General features: G+C 47.6%; 1 protein-coding gene across 1 annotated transcript; it reads right to left on the reverse strand.

The window, feature by feature from the left end:
* Positions 1–1,482: 1,482 nt before the first annotated feature.
* MUC20 (mucin 20, cell surface associated) lies at positions 1,483–11,667 on the reverse strand. Its single transcript, XM_068545492.1, has 4 exons — positions 11,568–11,667; positions 6,364–7,659; positions 3,051–3,142; positions 1,483–1,551 (listed from the first exon to the last, which is right to left on the reverse strand). Exons 1-4 carry the CDS (start codon positions 11,665–11,667, stop codon positions 1,483–1,485), a joined length of 1,557 nt encoding a protein of 518 aa, XP_068401593.1.
* Between the last annotated feature and the right edge of the window lie 1,736 nt (positions 11,668–13,403).

The raw sequence follows: 13,403 nt of genomic DNA on the forward strand, positions 1-13,403 counted from the left end.
AAGCAGCAGCATGCATTCAGGGCCTGGCACATTTGAGGAACAGCAAGGAAGTCAGTGTGGCTCGTGTGCAGTGAGCAAGTTCAAGCGGCTGGTGGAGGGGTGCAGATCGTGGACAGTTTTGCAGCATTGTAGGAACGTGGCTTTTTCTCTGAATGAAATGGGAGGGGTTGGAGCAAAGGAGTGGTACAGTCTGCCTTACGTTATAAAAAGACAGCTCTGGCTGATGTACTGGGACTAGATAGGGAGTGGGGGGAAAAGGTAGAGACAGGGAGGCTTGATAAGAAGATACTAGTCATCCAGGTGAGAGATGATGGCAGCTTGGACCAGGGTGAGAGCAGTCAGTAGAGATGGTGAGGTGGGCTCATGTGCTGGGCATATTTTGATGACAATAGAGCCAACAGAATTTCCTCATGAATTGGATATAACATGTGAAAAAAAAAAAAAGAAACAGAGGAATAAGAAATAGTTCCAAGGATTCGGGCTCAACAAACTGAAGGATGCAACTGACATTAACTGAGATGAGGAAGATGCAGGCAGAGCAGGTTTAGGGGTAAGGTTAGTACTTTGATCTTGGAAATATTGAATGTAAGGTACCTCTTGGTGGAGATCCACTCAGAACCACCCACGTGGAGAGGCTGAACATATACATTAACAATGGTTGTATTACATACAGCTAGACAACTCCAAACAACTAGAGGTGGGATTTTAGACATTTCTTTCTTTCTCTTCCCCGCCTTCTCATTTCTTTTCCCCCCACCTCTTGGTTCTTTCGAATTTCTCAAAAATTTAAATGCAAGTTTTACTTCTATAATAGAAAAAAAATAAGCCAAGTTTAATTTTAAAAACAACATGACTTATGAGCTATGCGGGAGGAATAATTGAATATTGTTTGTGTCGAAAATTTGAAATTCAAGTCCATTCAACAAGCATTCTCTGTGATCCTACTACAGGCCAGGCGCTCTGCTAGGTTCCGGGGATACCGAGATAAACAGATGTGGTTCCTGCTCTGAAGGAGCTCACAGTTCAAGAGGCTCCAGGGCCAGCCTCAGTCAGTGCTGTAATCAAGGTCCAAACTGAGAACGTGGGGAGCATGAAGGAGGGAGGTAGCAGTGAGGGTGCACAAAATTCCTGTACCATAAAAACGTGACCCTGGGCCACACTGAGGGTAATTTTAATGTAGGATGGAAGCACACAGCAGGTGACAGATGGGTGATCAGGTCACTCTTTACTGAAACACAACACACACGCCAGGGGAAGTCCAAGGACGTCTCTGGAACAGGCGAAGACCCCACCCCCTCCCTACACACGTACACCCAGGCATATGTGAGCCAGGGTCCCACTGCCATGACTGGGTAAGGCCGTGGCTTGCTGATCTACATGGGAACCTTCCCGGTAACATGGCTCCAGTCGTGCTGGGGCCCAGGCCGCAGGCAGCACTGCCCGCTTCCGCACATGGCAGTGCCTGGTCATAGCTGATGTTCTTCAGCCCCTCCTGACACGCAGCAGGGAGACTTGGATGGGAGACATAAACATATGCAGTTTACAGTCGAGCTGGTGGGCAAAAGGGAACATATGAGGAGGCTAGCAGCACTTTCTGAGCCTCTTGCAGGCTGGGCATAGGCTAGGTCCTTCATGCCATTTAAACTTCACAGTAACCTTAGAAAGCGGGTAGTACCAGCCTCATTTTACAAGGAAGGAAAGTAATACGGAGTACCTTACCGAAGGTCACACAGTTAGGAACTGGAATTCACACTCAGGTCTACGTGGCACCAATGCTTGTTGTTTGTCTGACCCCTGAGCCTTTCGCCAGTGGCCAGCTCCCAACAAGAACTGACGCCCAACACCGGCATGGCCTGGTTCCTGCACCTCAGCTCCTGATCTGCTCCTATCTCCCTGGCTTCTTTCTGACCCCTGAAATAGTTTCCAGTTTGAGGGGCTCAAATCTGACATATCCTTGGCTTCCTTCTTCAACCAGGATTCACACTTGCTACTGGGATTATCATGTGCAGTGGGAATTTGTCACTTATTTGGCTCTCCCACTTAAAAACCCCATGCCATGTTCAGGGACCTCCTTATTATGGGAGTCCTGATAGGCCCCCCTTCCACTAAGAGAACTTCCAGGGCCCAAATATTCCCTCTTCCCATCATCCTCTGGCAGCAAGATGGGGGCACAAGAGCTAGGCTGAGCTGACTCATTCTAACCTTCCAATGACTCACACCATCCCCCAAAACCCTAACCCTAGAATTCCACCACTGGAAGCTTTGTCCAGGGATCTGGGTTTTAGGAGAATTTTCCCAACTTCTACAAATATAATCTTGGTCCCCATCTAGAGCGTACATCTATGGGGCGTTTTTTGTTTGTTTTCTGTCTAACATCCCTATTTCCTTTGGGGCCTTTCCTTCCCATTCCATGTGGTTCAGGTCGGGCTGTCAGTCATGGTGGCCCTTCCGGGTCAATGAGATCAGTCCTTCCCTAGTATGATATGCAGATCTTGGGAGAGGTAAGTGCCTTGTGAATCTAGGGCTGTCACAGCCACCTTTCCTTACATATGAAGAGACTCTGAGGAATGAAGGGAGCAGAGCTAAGAGGGGGAGAGAAAGAGAAAATCTTGATGATCCTGTTTGAGCTTCTGGATCCACCCATAACTGAAGCTGGACAGCCACTTCTAGGTTTCTCAGCCAATACCTTGCCTATTGTATAAGCTACGATGAGTTGGGTTGCCGCCACTTGCAACTAAAGTCCTGCCTATCTGCCTATTTATAACATTGACCTTCTCCCAGGGGCCAGAAAGCCTGATCTTCCTAAAGCCTGAGGAAATTGGGATGAGGGAAAGAATCTTTTTTTACATAGCAGAGAAGGGGAATTCAGAACTCAGGAAAAACAGGCAGAAGCAAAGCCAGGCAGGGATTCTTAGATCTCACTCCTAATACTCCGTAAGAAACTAGACCCTCCCAAGTGTACAGTATCTTCTGTATCCTGTAGATCTTCCCCAGGGTCTCCGAGAACCTCTCACTCTCCTCTACTCCCCGGCACAGAAAGTGCCACTCACCTGCTGCATCAACCTCTCTGCCACTCTGGGGGCAGTGAGGTCTTCTGGGGAGGCCACGCTCAGCCTCAGGAGGAGGAAGCCTCCATCCTCACCTGCAAGTTGAGAACAGTAGGAAGATGAAAATATGGGTAAGTCATTTCAGGAATCAAGATGTGAACTGTGCTACCCAGTCTCTGTCCCCACACTGCACATGTGTGTGTGCTCACGCTCGTGTGTAAATGAGTCTGTGTTCACATAGGATCTTACCTCTATTCACTGCAAAGAGAAAGGATTCCTTCTCTCCAGTAACTGGACCCATCGTAGTGTCTTCCCAACAAGAGGGAAGGAAATGATGGCTAGAGGCCCCATCCGCATTTGGAGAAGTCAAAAGAGTAGTGTGAGGAAGGAGAAATGAAAGTGGATCTAGAATGTTCTCAAGGTCTGGAGGCCCAGATGGGGCTGTTGGGAAAGGGGCCAGCCCGGGAGAAGGCTGCAGAGAGGCTGGTCTCTGGGGGGATGCACTCAGCCAGTGATTCCAGCTCCAGATTGGCAGAGGTCTTTCAATCCAGCCTTCCTGACTTAGCAGCTTGTAGGCAACTTCTGCCTTTTCTTGAGCCCTAATCTGCCTGCCTTTACCTGCCACATTTTAGTCGTTTCTTCCTGTTAGAATACTATTAGAATTGATCCAGCAATTGCACTCCTAGAAGTTTATCCTACAGAAAATAACACACATGTGAAAAATGTGCTATTTACTGCAGCACTGTTTGTCATAACAAAATACTGGAAAAGACCTAAATGTCCAAAAAGAGTCATGTACCACAATATTCATTGCAGCTCTATTTACAATAGCCAGGACATAGAAGCAACCTAAGTGTCCATCGACAGATGAATGGATAAAGAAGATGTGGCACATATATACAATGGAATATTACTCAGCCATAAAAAGAAACGAAATTGAGTTATTTGTAGTGAGGTGGATGGACCTAGAGTCTGTCATACAGAGTGAAGTAAGTCAGGAAGAGAAAAACAAATACCGTATGCTAACACATATATATGGAATCTAAAAAAAAAAAAAGGTCATGAAGAACCTAGGGGCAAGACGGGAATAAAGACGCAGACCTACTAGAGAATGGACTTGAGGACATGGGGAGGGGGAAGGGTAAGCTGGGACAAAGTGAGAGAGTGGCATGGACATATATACACTACCGAATGTAAAATAGATAGCTAGTGGGAAGCAGCCACATAGCACAAGGAGATCAGCTCGGTGCTTTGTGATCACCTAGAGGGGTGGGATAGGGAGAGTGGGAGGGAGGGAGATGCAAGAAGGAAGTGATATGGGGATATATGTATATGTATAGCTGATTCACTTTGTTATAAAGCAGAAACTAACACACCATTGTAAAGCAATTATGCTCCAATAAAGATGTTAAAAAAAAAAAAGACCTAAATGTCCATCCATAAAACACTGGTTAAATAAATTATTGTAAAACAAAATACTGAGAAGCCATAAAAAAGAATAGCCTTGTCTCAGAGATCTGTGTTTAACACATGCTCCATTTGCATGAAAAGGAAGATGAGAGATATTATTCTATAGCTATATGATATAGTATCTATGTCTATATTATATCGATATAATATGTAGATATCTTTCATCTTCCTTCTTATGCTTCCATATGCCTATTTCATGTCCAGAAGAGGATTCACAAGAAAGTGATACCATCAGTTATGTATGTAAGGAAAATTGGGGAGTTGGGGGACAGCAATGGGAGAAAGACATTTTATGGTGTACTCTTTTGTACTTACTGAATTTCAAAGCATGTGACTGTATCATCTAATCAACAAATAAAAGAAAAGCTTTTTAAAATAAAAATATATTAATAAATTGAGCCTTTAAAAATAAAAGCACAACAGGAGACTGAGTTTTGGAATCAAACAGACTTTCACTTGGAATTCCACTGCTACTTTTTTACCATCTTTAAATCTATTTCCTCATCTGTCAGGTGGGGGGTAAGAATACCCACCTCATAAGGTAGTTTTGAAGGTTTAGTTAGAGGAGATAGCATACAAAGGTCATACAGTAGTATACTGCCTGGCATCAGAGAGAAACTTCAGCTGGTGCCAATGCTCACGAGCTGTGAAATATTTTTATATCATCTCTGCCTGGAATGCAAAAAATATTCTGTAGGGTGGTTGTGATTAATATTTTTATTTCACCCCCCCAAAAAAGGCAGTGCAAGCTGAGGATACTGCAGGGATGAGGCACGAGAAAAGAGTGATGGGAAGTGGAGGTGAAGGCTATAGGCTGACTGGGAGCTGGGCTGACCCAGCAGCCACTGACAAGGCACCTCTTCCCCGAGAAATATCTGTTGTCTTAGAGATGTAGCTTTATTTCTTTTTTTAAAAAATATCTTTATTGGAGTACAATTGCTTTACATTTTTCTGTCAGTTTCTGCTGTATAACAAGTGAATCAGCTATACATATACATATATCCTCATATCCCCTCACTCTTGCGTCTCCCTCCCATCCTCCCTATCCCACCCCTCTAGGTGGTCACAAAGCACCAAGTTGATCTCCTTGTGCTATGCAGCTGCTTCCCACTAGCTATCTATTTTACATTTGGTAGCGTATATATATATGTCCATGCCACTCTCTCACTTTGTCTCAGCTTACCCTTGCCCCTCCCCGTGTCCTCAAGTCCATTCTCTAGGGCTGCGTCTTTATTCCTGTCCTGCCCAGAGATGTAGCTTTAGACTCCCAAACCTTTGCCCAATTTATTTATTTATTTTAAGTCACCATTTACGGCACCAATCCCAGCAAGTGCATCCAGTGAGCTCCATTTTCATGGGGTCCCAGCTGCTCAGAGGGCAGCAACTTGGGCCAGATGCCCACATGGTATGGCCCTGGCTGAACCAGAGGCGTTCAGATAATGAGGGCTGTGTCTTTTAAGTAAAATTTGGGTCCTTGCCTGGTGCACAGTAGTTACTCAACAGTCAACTCCATAGAATGGCAGAGATGGAAAGGACTTCATTGCAACCTCCTCTAGCAACTGGTGGAGAAACTGAGGCCCAGAGAGGGAGAGGGACCTGTCCTAGGTCACTCAGGTTGTTAAGGGCAGAGACGAGATCCCAAACCATTTCTCCACACTTTTTCCGTACACCACCTTAATTCTGCTCGTTACTGATTTTGGCAAGAACCACTATAAGATCATGAAGAGGTGACATCAGAGACAGGGCTCAGAATAGGCCCCCAGATCCTTCCTTTCTCCCTACTCCTTAAACATGCAGATTCCAAACCCCAAATCCCCAAAAATCACACATGGGGTAAGCCGCTCACCTGCAGTAACATCTGTCAGACTTGTCTGAGCACTGGTGGGCGTGCCTGTTGAGGGTTTCCCTCCAGCTGTGCTGGCTATCTTCAAGGCCTTTGCTGAGGCTGTGGTCTTAGCTAAGGTGATGTTTGTTTCTTGGCTGCTGTTGGCCGTAGCCAGATGGACAGAGGGAAGTGGGCTCCTGCTGTTGGGAACGGGCGCACTGAATGTGATGTCTGTGGTAGAAGTCTCTGAGGGGGTGGAGCTCATGATGGTAGTTACTTCAGAGAGGCTGTAGACCGTAGCTGAGAACCTAGCAGGGGAAGTCACTTTGCCTGCTGTTGATGCAGTCCCTGTGGAGATTGTAACTGCTCCTGAGACCTCGGTGTGGCTTGTTGTCTCAACAGAGAGGGATGAGTTTTCTTCCAAGAGGTTCATGCTAACTGTCACCAAGGTTCCACTGGGGGCCGTGGCCTTGGCTGCTGTTGTTTCCATTTCTGTGGTGCTATTGATGGTGAGTGTGATGTCAGGTGTGGCTGATTCTGTGGTGCTGGCTGTTGACAAGGTCTCAGCAGAGGCTGTGGTCCTGGCGAGGTGTGATTTTACTTCAGTGGAGTCAGGCAAAGCTGATGTCTCAGGGGTAGACAGGGCCTTTCCTCCCGTGGGGCTGTGATCTATGTCTGAGGTCCCAGGGATGCTGGCAGTTGCTTCTATTTCTATAACACTGCAGTTGATCACCTCAATGTTGCTGATGCTGTAGGTAACCAAGGCTTTAACCAGAGCAGCAATGTCAGGTGACAGGGCTTGTGAGGTGGTGATGGCTGGAACTGAGCTGTCAGAGGAAGCGCTGCTCTCCGAGGACAAGGCCTCAGCTTCTGTAGAGGTGTGAGCTAATTTCAAGAAGTCTACCATTATTCTCTTTGCCTCTTCAGAGCTGCCAAAATTGCAAAGGGTGTCAAAGGCGGCTTTCGAGAGCTCAGTGCCTGTGACAGTCTCAACTGTGGTCATTCCACGTCCCGTGGGGCTGCCACTTGTGGCTGATGTCTCCATAAGAGTGGTGATCACAGCCGAGGACTTGGAAGGCATTATTTTCATGAGGGCCATGGTCTTGTTTTCCCTGTTCTCTGCTACTGAAATGGTGCTGCCTGGGAGGAAGGTCCTATCAGAGGTCTGGGTGCTTAGGGTTTGAGTTTCCAAAGAGATATGGTTTGACATAGAGGTCTCAGTGAGGTCAGTGGTCTGGAAGACTCCCTCTGAGCTTGTCCTGACCCCTGGAGTCACAGCAGGAACTTCTGTGTGGCCTGATCCACTGGTGCTGGGGCCTGTGTTGGGTAAGACCAACTTTGTGAGCTATGAGTCCCAGGGCACTGACTTCACACAAGCTCTTGTGCTTATGCCCTGGGCACTGCTGGGAGGAAGGTGGGGAGGGGGACTGCTTTTACCCTATTTTTCATCTATATATTCAAGGAAGAGGAGGCACTATTGGGAAGACCAGGCCCGTGTGGCAGCCATGGAACTGGGATTGCCCTGACTGATGTCCTCTGATGGCCCACATGAGGCAAGCAATCCCCAGAATCTAGTTGATTATTGGTCTGAAACCATCCAAGTGAATGTGTAGGGCCAGGATCCAGCTTCAAGGGGGAGCAAAAAAGGCAGAAGACCCAAGTGAGCCAAGAACTGCGGAGCAGGGACCGTGACTCTTAGAACTTTCTGGAAGAATCTTGCCACTTTCTTTTTTTTTTTCTTAATGTTTGTTTATTTATTTATTTATTTTCTTATTAGTCATCCATTTTATACACATCAGTGTATACATGTCAATCCCAATCTCCCAATTCATCACACCACAACCCCCTTGTCACTTTCCTATCAATTCTTTTCTCATCCAGTGACTGTTTCCCCATGGAAGTAAAACACTTCAACCACAAGAAACATCTGTGGTTTTGTGTTGAAAGGTAGCTGCGGGGACTGGAGGAGAGGAATTTCCTGGACAGTGTGGGTGATGGCTGCTGCAAAAGAGGGAAGCAGGCAGAGTCCCCGGGGCTCTAGCAAAGGAAAAGGGCAAGCTTCCCACCTGCTCAAGCCTCTCCTAAACACGGGCCTTAGACGGCAAGGATGGAACCCTGGAACTCCAGAAATGATGAACCCAGCGTCTTCCACAGGAAACAGGGAGCCAGGTGAAGCAAAACTGTACTTTTTAGGAAGATGCTGCTAGCGTGTCTCCCCAGGGCAGGATGTCTCTGCTCACTGGACCGACACTCTGAGGTCCTGTGAGTGGAGGGCCAGCAGGCACGCATTGCCTGGGGGAGGCTACAGCAAATATTTAGGAGCTGACAAGGGTGCCTCTCCTGTCTACAGAGGGGGAGGGGCTCTCTCTGTATGTGGGCCATGGTGCCTCTTGAGGAGGGTTGCCAGATTTAGCAAATAAAAATACAGGATGTCCAGTTAAATTTGAATTTGAATTTCAGATAAACAAGGAATTATTTTAATGACAAATTTTTTTAGTATGTGTATTTCTCATGTAATATTTAAGACATACTTATACTGATAAAGTCATTACCTGAAATTCAAATTTAGGTGGACACCCTGTGTTTTATCTAGTAACCTTACTCTTGGAAGGAAAAGATGAAAATATAAGCACCCTTTTTCGGGGTTCTTATGGTTTAAGATGGTCTTTCCTGAGACCTACTGGCCCCAAAGTACCCAAGGACCCAAAGGAGGGCCAGGACCATTTGGTGACCTCTACCCAGGGTGTCAGGACAGGTCCTCGGCTTGTCCTTTTGTGTCTCCCATTGGATAATGAAGCATCACTGGGCCAGGAGGCAAGAGACTGGGTTCTAGTCCCAGGCGTGTTGCCTACCAGCTCTGGAGTCTGATGATTTACTGGTGCAAATCCTGACTCTGTCTCCTACCAGCGAGGGTCTCATGGGGGTGAGGACCAGAGGGGAAGGGGAATGGGGAAGCCCTTACATTCCAAAGCCTGCAGGGGGTTATTAAGCATCCCTCCCTGACCATGTCCTTTCAAGGAGTCACCTGAGAGCACACAACCTACTTTCATATAGCGAGAGCTTCAGGCTGTACCCGCATGAGGATTAGGTGGTCATGGCATTCGCTCTCATTACCCGTTCAGTGCGGTCTACCTACACACACAAACCACGCTTTTAAGGAAATATACTTGCTTCTCTCCACTTCAAAGCCCGAGATACTTCTCTGAGCCTCTCAGTCCCCACAGGTGGAGGCAGAGCCCTTCTGCGGCCACCCACACAGCCTGGAGCTCAAACTGTGGGGTCTGACCACTGACCTCCCCTCACACATTTTCTTCCTTTCTTGGGAGCCTTGTGGGGTCATCCTACAGTGAAACCTCCTCATGCTTCCCAAACCCATAGCCTCTTCATCTCTGGGGCCCTCACAACCCCCCACCCAACTCTCTTACCCACTGAGGGTCTTCTCAAACAGAGCAAAGCCCACCCTGGCCCTTTACAGCTCTAGAATGCTGCAGCTCTCCTGACCCATTCCTCAAATCAAACTGGTGGAGAGGAAAGCATGTGGACTTTGGGCTCTGAGTTCGAGTCCCCTCTCTGCTGCTTGCTCTGCTGCTTACCAACCTTGTGACCCGGTCAGTTCTCCCAGCTCCAAGCCTACATTTTCCCATCTGTGGAATGGAGCTGGGGTACCTATTTCATAGGATTGTGAATATTACATTAAATTAAATGTCAAATGTGCAGCACAGGACTTCCCTGGTGGTGCAGTGGTTAAGAATCCACCTGCCAATGCAGGGGACATGGTTTCGAGCCCTGTTCTGGGAAGATCCTACATGCTGTGAAGCAACTAAGCCCGCAAGCCACAACTACTGAGCCCACGCGCTACAACTACTGAAGCCTGCATGCCTAGAGCCCATGCTCCACAACAAGAGAAGCCACCACAATGAGAAGCCCGCGCACAGCAACGAAGACCCAACGCAGCCAAAAAAAAAAAAAAAAAGTTAGGAAAAAAAAAAGTGCAGCACAAGCCTGGTAGATCATGAGTGCATGCAGGAGGCAGTGTGGTCCAGGGGTTAGGCATGTGTGGAATAAAAGCCTGGCTCTGCAGACAAGTTACTTAATCCCGGTAAGAAGCCTTAGCCTCCTCACGGTGGGGGGGGGGGGGGGGGGTGGGAGCGGGGCTGGACGAGAGTAAGAATGAGAATTGTATCTCTCTCACAGGGTTAATTGTGAGGATTAAAAGGCTAGTGATGGCTGAGTAGAGTTGCCTGTGCTATATAGTGGGTTCTCATTAGTTATCTATTTTATACATAGTATCAGTAGTGTATATATGTCAAAATGTCATCAAACTGTATATATTGTGTTATAACTTTTTTCATTCAATAAAACGTTATGGGTATATCCATGTCAAAAAAAAAAAGTGATGATCACAAAGAAAAAAAAAAAGATAGTGATGGGAGTATATGGGAAATCCCTGTACCTTCCTCTCAATTTTGCTGTGAAGCTAAAACTGCTCTGAAAAATAAAGTCTTAAAAGATAACGCATGGTAATGATGTGTCAGTGTAGCTTCCTCCATTGTAATACATGTACCTCTCTGGTGAGGGATGTTAATAGCAGAGGAGGCTGTGGGGAGGTGGGCAGAAGATACATAGGAATCTCTGTACTTTCTGCTCAATTTTGCTGTGAACCTAAAACTGCTCTAAAAAATAAAGTCTATTTTTACAAGAGATAATGCACGTGACAAGCCTCGCACAGTTCCTATTACAGATCAATGTTCATTCTCTTCTTTCATAAAAGCCCTGCCTCTCTCAGAATCCACCCTCCACAAGCAGCCTGTGACAGTCAGACTTTTCACACAAAAGTGGGTTTTTGAAGGAAATCCATGCTAGAAAATAAACTTGGAGGAGAAAGAATCTTGTCAAGCCACATTCTTAGGCTCTAATCAGATTTATCACCAGCCTGCACCTCCCTGACCCCCCAAACTATCCCCGCCCCACGTACTCACACCCTCAGAGGCATAAAGACAAACCCACAGCAACCTCACATTTGTATGTACTGCAGCGTCCCACGTGCTTAAGCTGACCCATTGCCGTTGCATACTCTTTATCAGCCATAGTAACTTTTCATGTATAGCTTTATGGTTGATGATAACTAACCCGAGAGAGCTACCCTCGCCCACAAAGGGCTGCAGTACAGAAGCTCCCACCCGGAGTCAGGAGAGAAGCCCACAGGCACCCTCTTGCCTCCTTACCTGCAGAGCTCCTGGGAGCACCAGCCACCCAGCAGAAGAAGAAAAGGGGCAGAGCCAGGCCCCAGAGAAAGCCCATCCTAGCTGGGGCTCCGGCCACCATTGCCCAGCAGATCTGCCCACCGCCTCTTGCTACCACCTTTTCCTGCTTGCTCAACCCGCGGAGGAGGGGCGGGCCACCTGCCTAGGTGTGGCTGGGTAGTTTCCAGGATGCAACCAGGTGATCACAAGTGCACAGGCTGAGAGCTGGCAGGTTGTGTGTCAGGGCTGACAAGGAGCTAACCCTCCTGCCCCCCTTGCCCACTGACCCCTCCCTCTCTGAATTTTGGTTTGAAGCTATGGAATCATTTCCACAGTGATATTCACCCCCTGGGTCCCGTAGGCAGGGAGGCCATGGAAAATGGTGTTTCACACACATTTCCCCCTTCCCACAACCCTTCCCCCCTCTCTCTCCCCTTGTGCATGGGGCTTTGACTTCTAGTTAGAGAAACGTGGGTTTTATTCCTAATTCTAGACTTACTAGCTCTATAATCTAGGGCAAATTGAAGAACTTTCTGAACCTCAACCTCCTGATCTGTAAAATGGGCATAATCCTTACCTCACTGGGCTGTTTCGTGAGGCTCACATGAGATAAAAAGGCTCTAACAGTGCCTGCTACATACTTGGTGCTTGCTGAAAACATATACATTTTAGGTGCTCAATAAATGAGTGAAGGCCCTGATGTTCACTCAGATCCTCAAGCAACAGAGAGAAGGAACAGCCCCCTGAGGTCTGTAGGAGACAGCTCTCCAGTGTGGGGCAGGACTCTGATCCCTAACATCCTTCCAACTTTACATCCTGTGATCCTGCATCCCAGCCAGAGGCAGGATCATGTCTTGGGCCAGACTGGAGGTGTGGGGTAGGGAGAACACAGCTGGGAGAAGGGAAAGTGTAAGTGTGCTGGTCTGAGTCCCTAGGCCTGGGAGGAGGGACACTGAGGGTGATGACTTAGGGAACCTTGGGGATTTGGCCACAAGATGGGGAATGAGGTTGCAGAATGTATTTCCAAATGCCCTAGTGAAGAATCTTATCCCCTCAAAGGGCCAAGGACATAAGCTATTATGGCCACAGCCAGTGGCCAGACAAGGTACCTTGGGGATTTCAGGGCAAGAGTTTTGTGATGAAAGCAGCTCTAGAGTAGAGGAAAGCTTGCTGGACAGGTGTCAAGAAATCACAAAATCTCACAGCTAGAAGGAACTTTAAAGTGGAATCAGGAGGTCTAGGTTTGGGACTTCCCTAGTGGTGCAGTGGTTAAAAATCCGCCTGCCAATGCAGGGAACACAGGTTCGAGCCCTGGTACGGGAAGATTCCACATGCCGCGTAGCAACTAAGCCCGTGCGCCACAACTACTGAGCCTGCGCTCCAGAGCCCGCGAGCCACGACCACTGAGCTCGCACGCCACAACTACTGAAGCCCGTGCGCCTAGAGCCTGTGCTCCGCAACAAGAGAAGCCACCGCAGTGAGAAGCCCGTGCACCGCAACGAAGAGTAACCCCAGCTCACCACAACTAGAGAAAGCCCGCGTACAGCAACGAAGACCCAACGAAGCCAAAAGTAAATAAATTTAAAAAAAAAAAAATGTCTAGGTTCTGTTTCCAGCTCCTTCCTTAGTAGTGGCCCAAGAGCTCTGTGTGATCTTGGACAAGTTATTTGCCTTCTCTGGGCCTCTGTCAATAAGACCTCTGAGGTCCTCTTGGCCATGAAGTCTGAGGTTCTGTGTTTGGTGTGAGCCACTGTCTTCTAGAACTTCACCCTCTGTTGGGATAAAGGGCTCTGTGGCCTGGAAGGAGAAGGGAGTCAT

This window comes from Eschrichtius robustus, chromosome 6 (genome assembly GCF_028021215.1).
Source record: "Eschrichtius robustus isolate mEscRob2 chromosome 6, mEscRob2.pri, whole genome shotgun sequence".
Classification (NCBI taxonomy): domain Eukaryota; kingdom Metazoa; phylum Chordata; class Mammalia; order Artiodactyla; family Eschrichtiidae; genus Eschrichtius; species Eschrichtius robustus.

Excerpts from the sequence above, each read along its gene's own strand:
- MUC20 (XM_068545492.1), bottom strand. The coding sequence starts at position 11,667 with ATGGTGGCCGGAGCCCCAGCTAGGATGGGCTTTCTCTGGGGCCTGGCT. Across the intron at positions 3,143-6,363 it reads TCTGACAGATGTTACTGCAG|GTGAGGATGGAGGCTTCCTC; the intron begins GTGAGCGGCTTA and ends CTCAACTTGCAG. Across the intron at positions 1,552-3,050 it reads CAGAGAGGTTGATGCAGCAG|CTCGACTGTAAACTGCATAT; the intron begins GTGAGTGGCACT and ends TTTGCCCACCAG.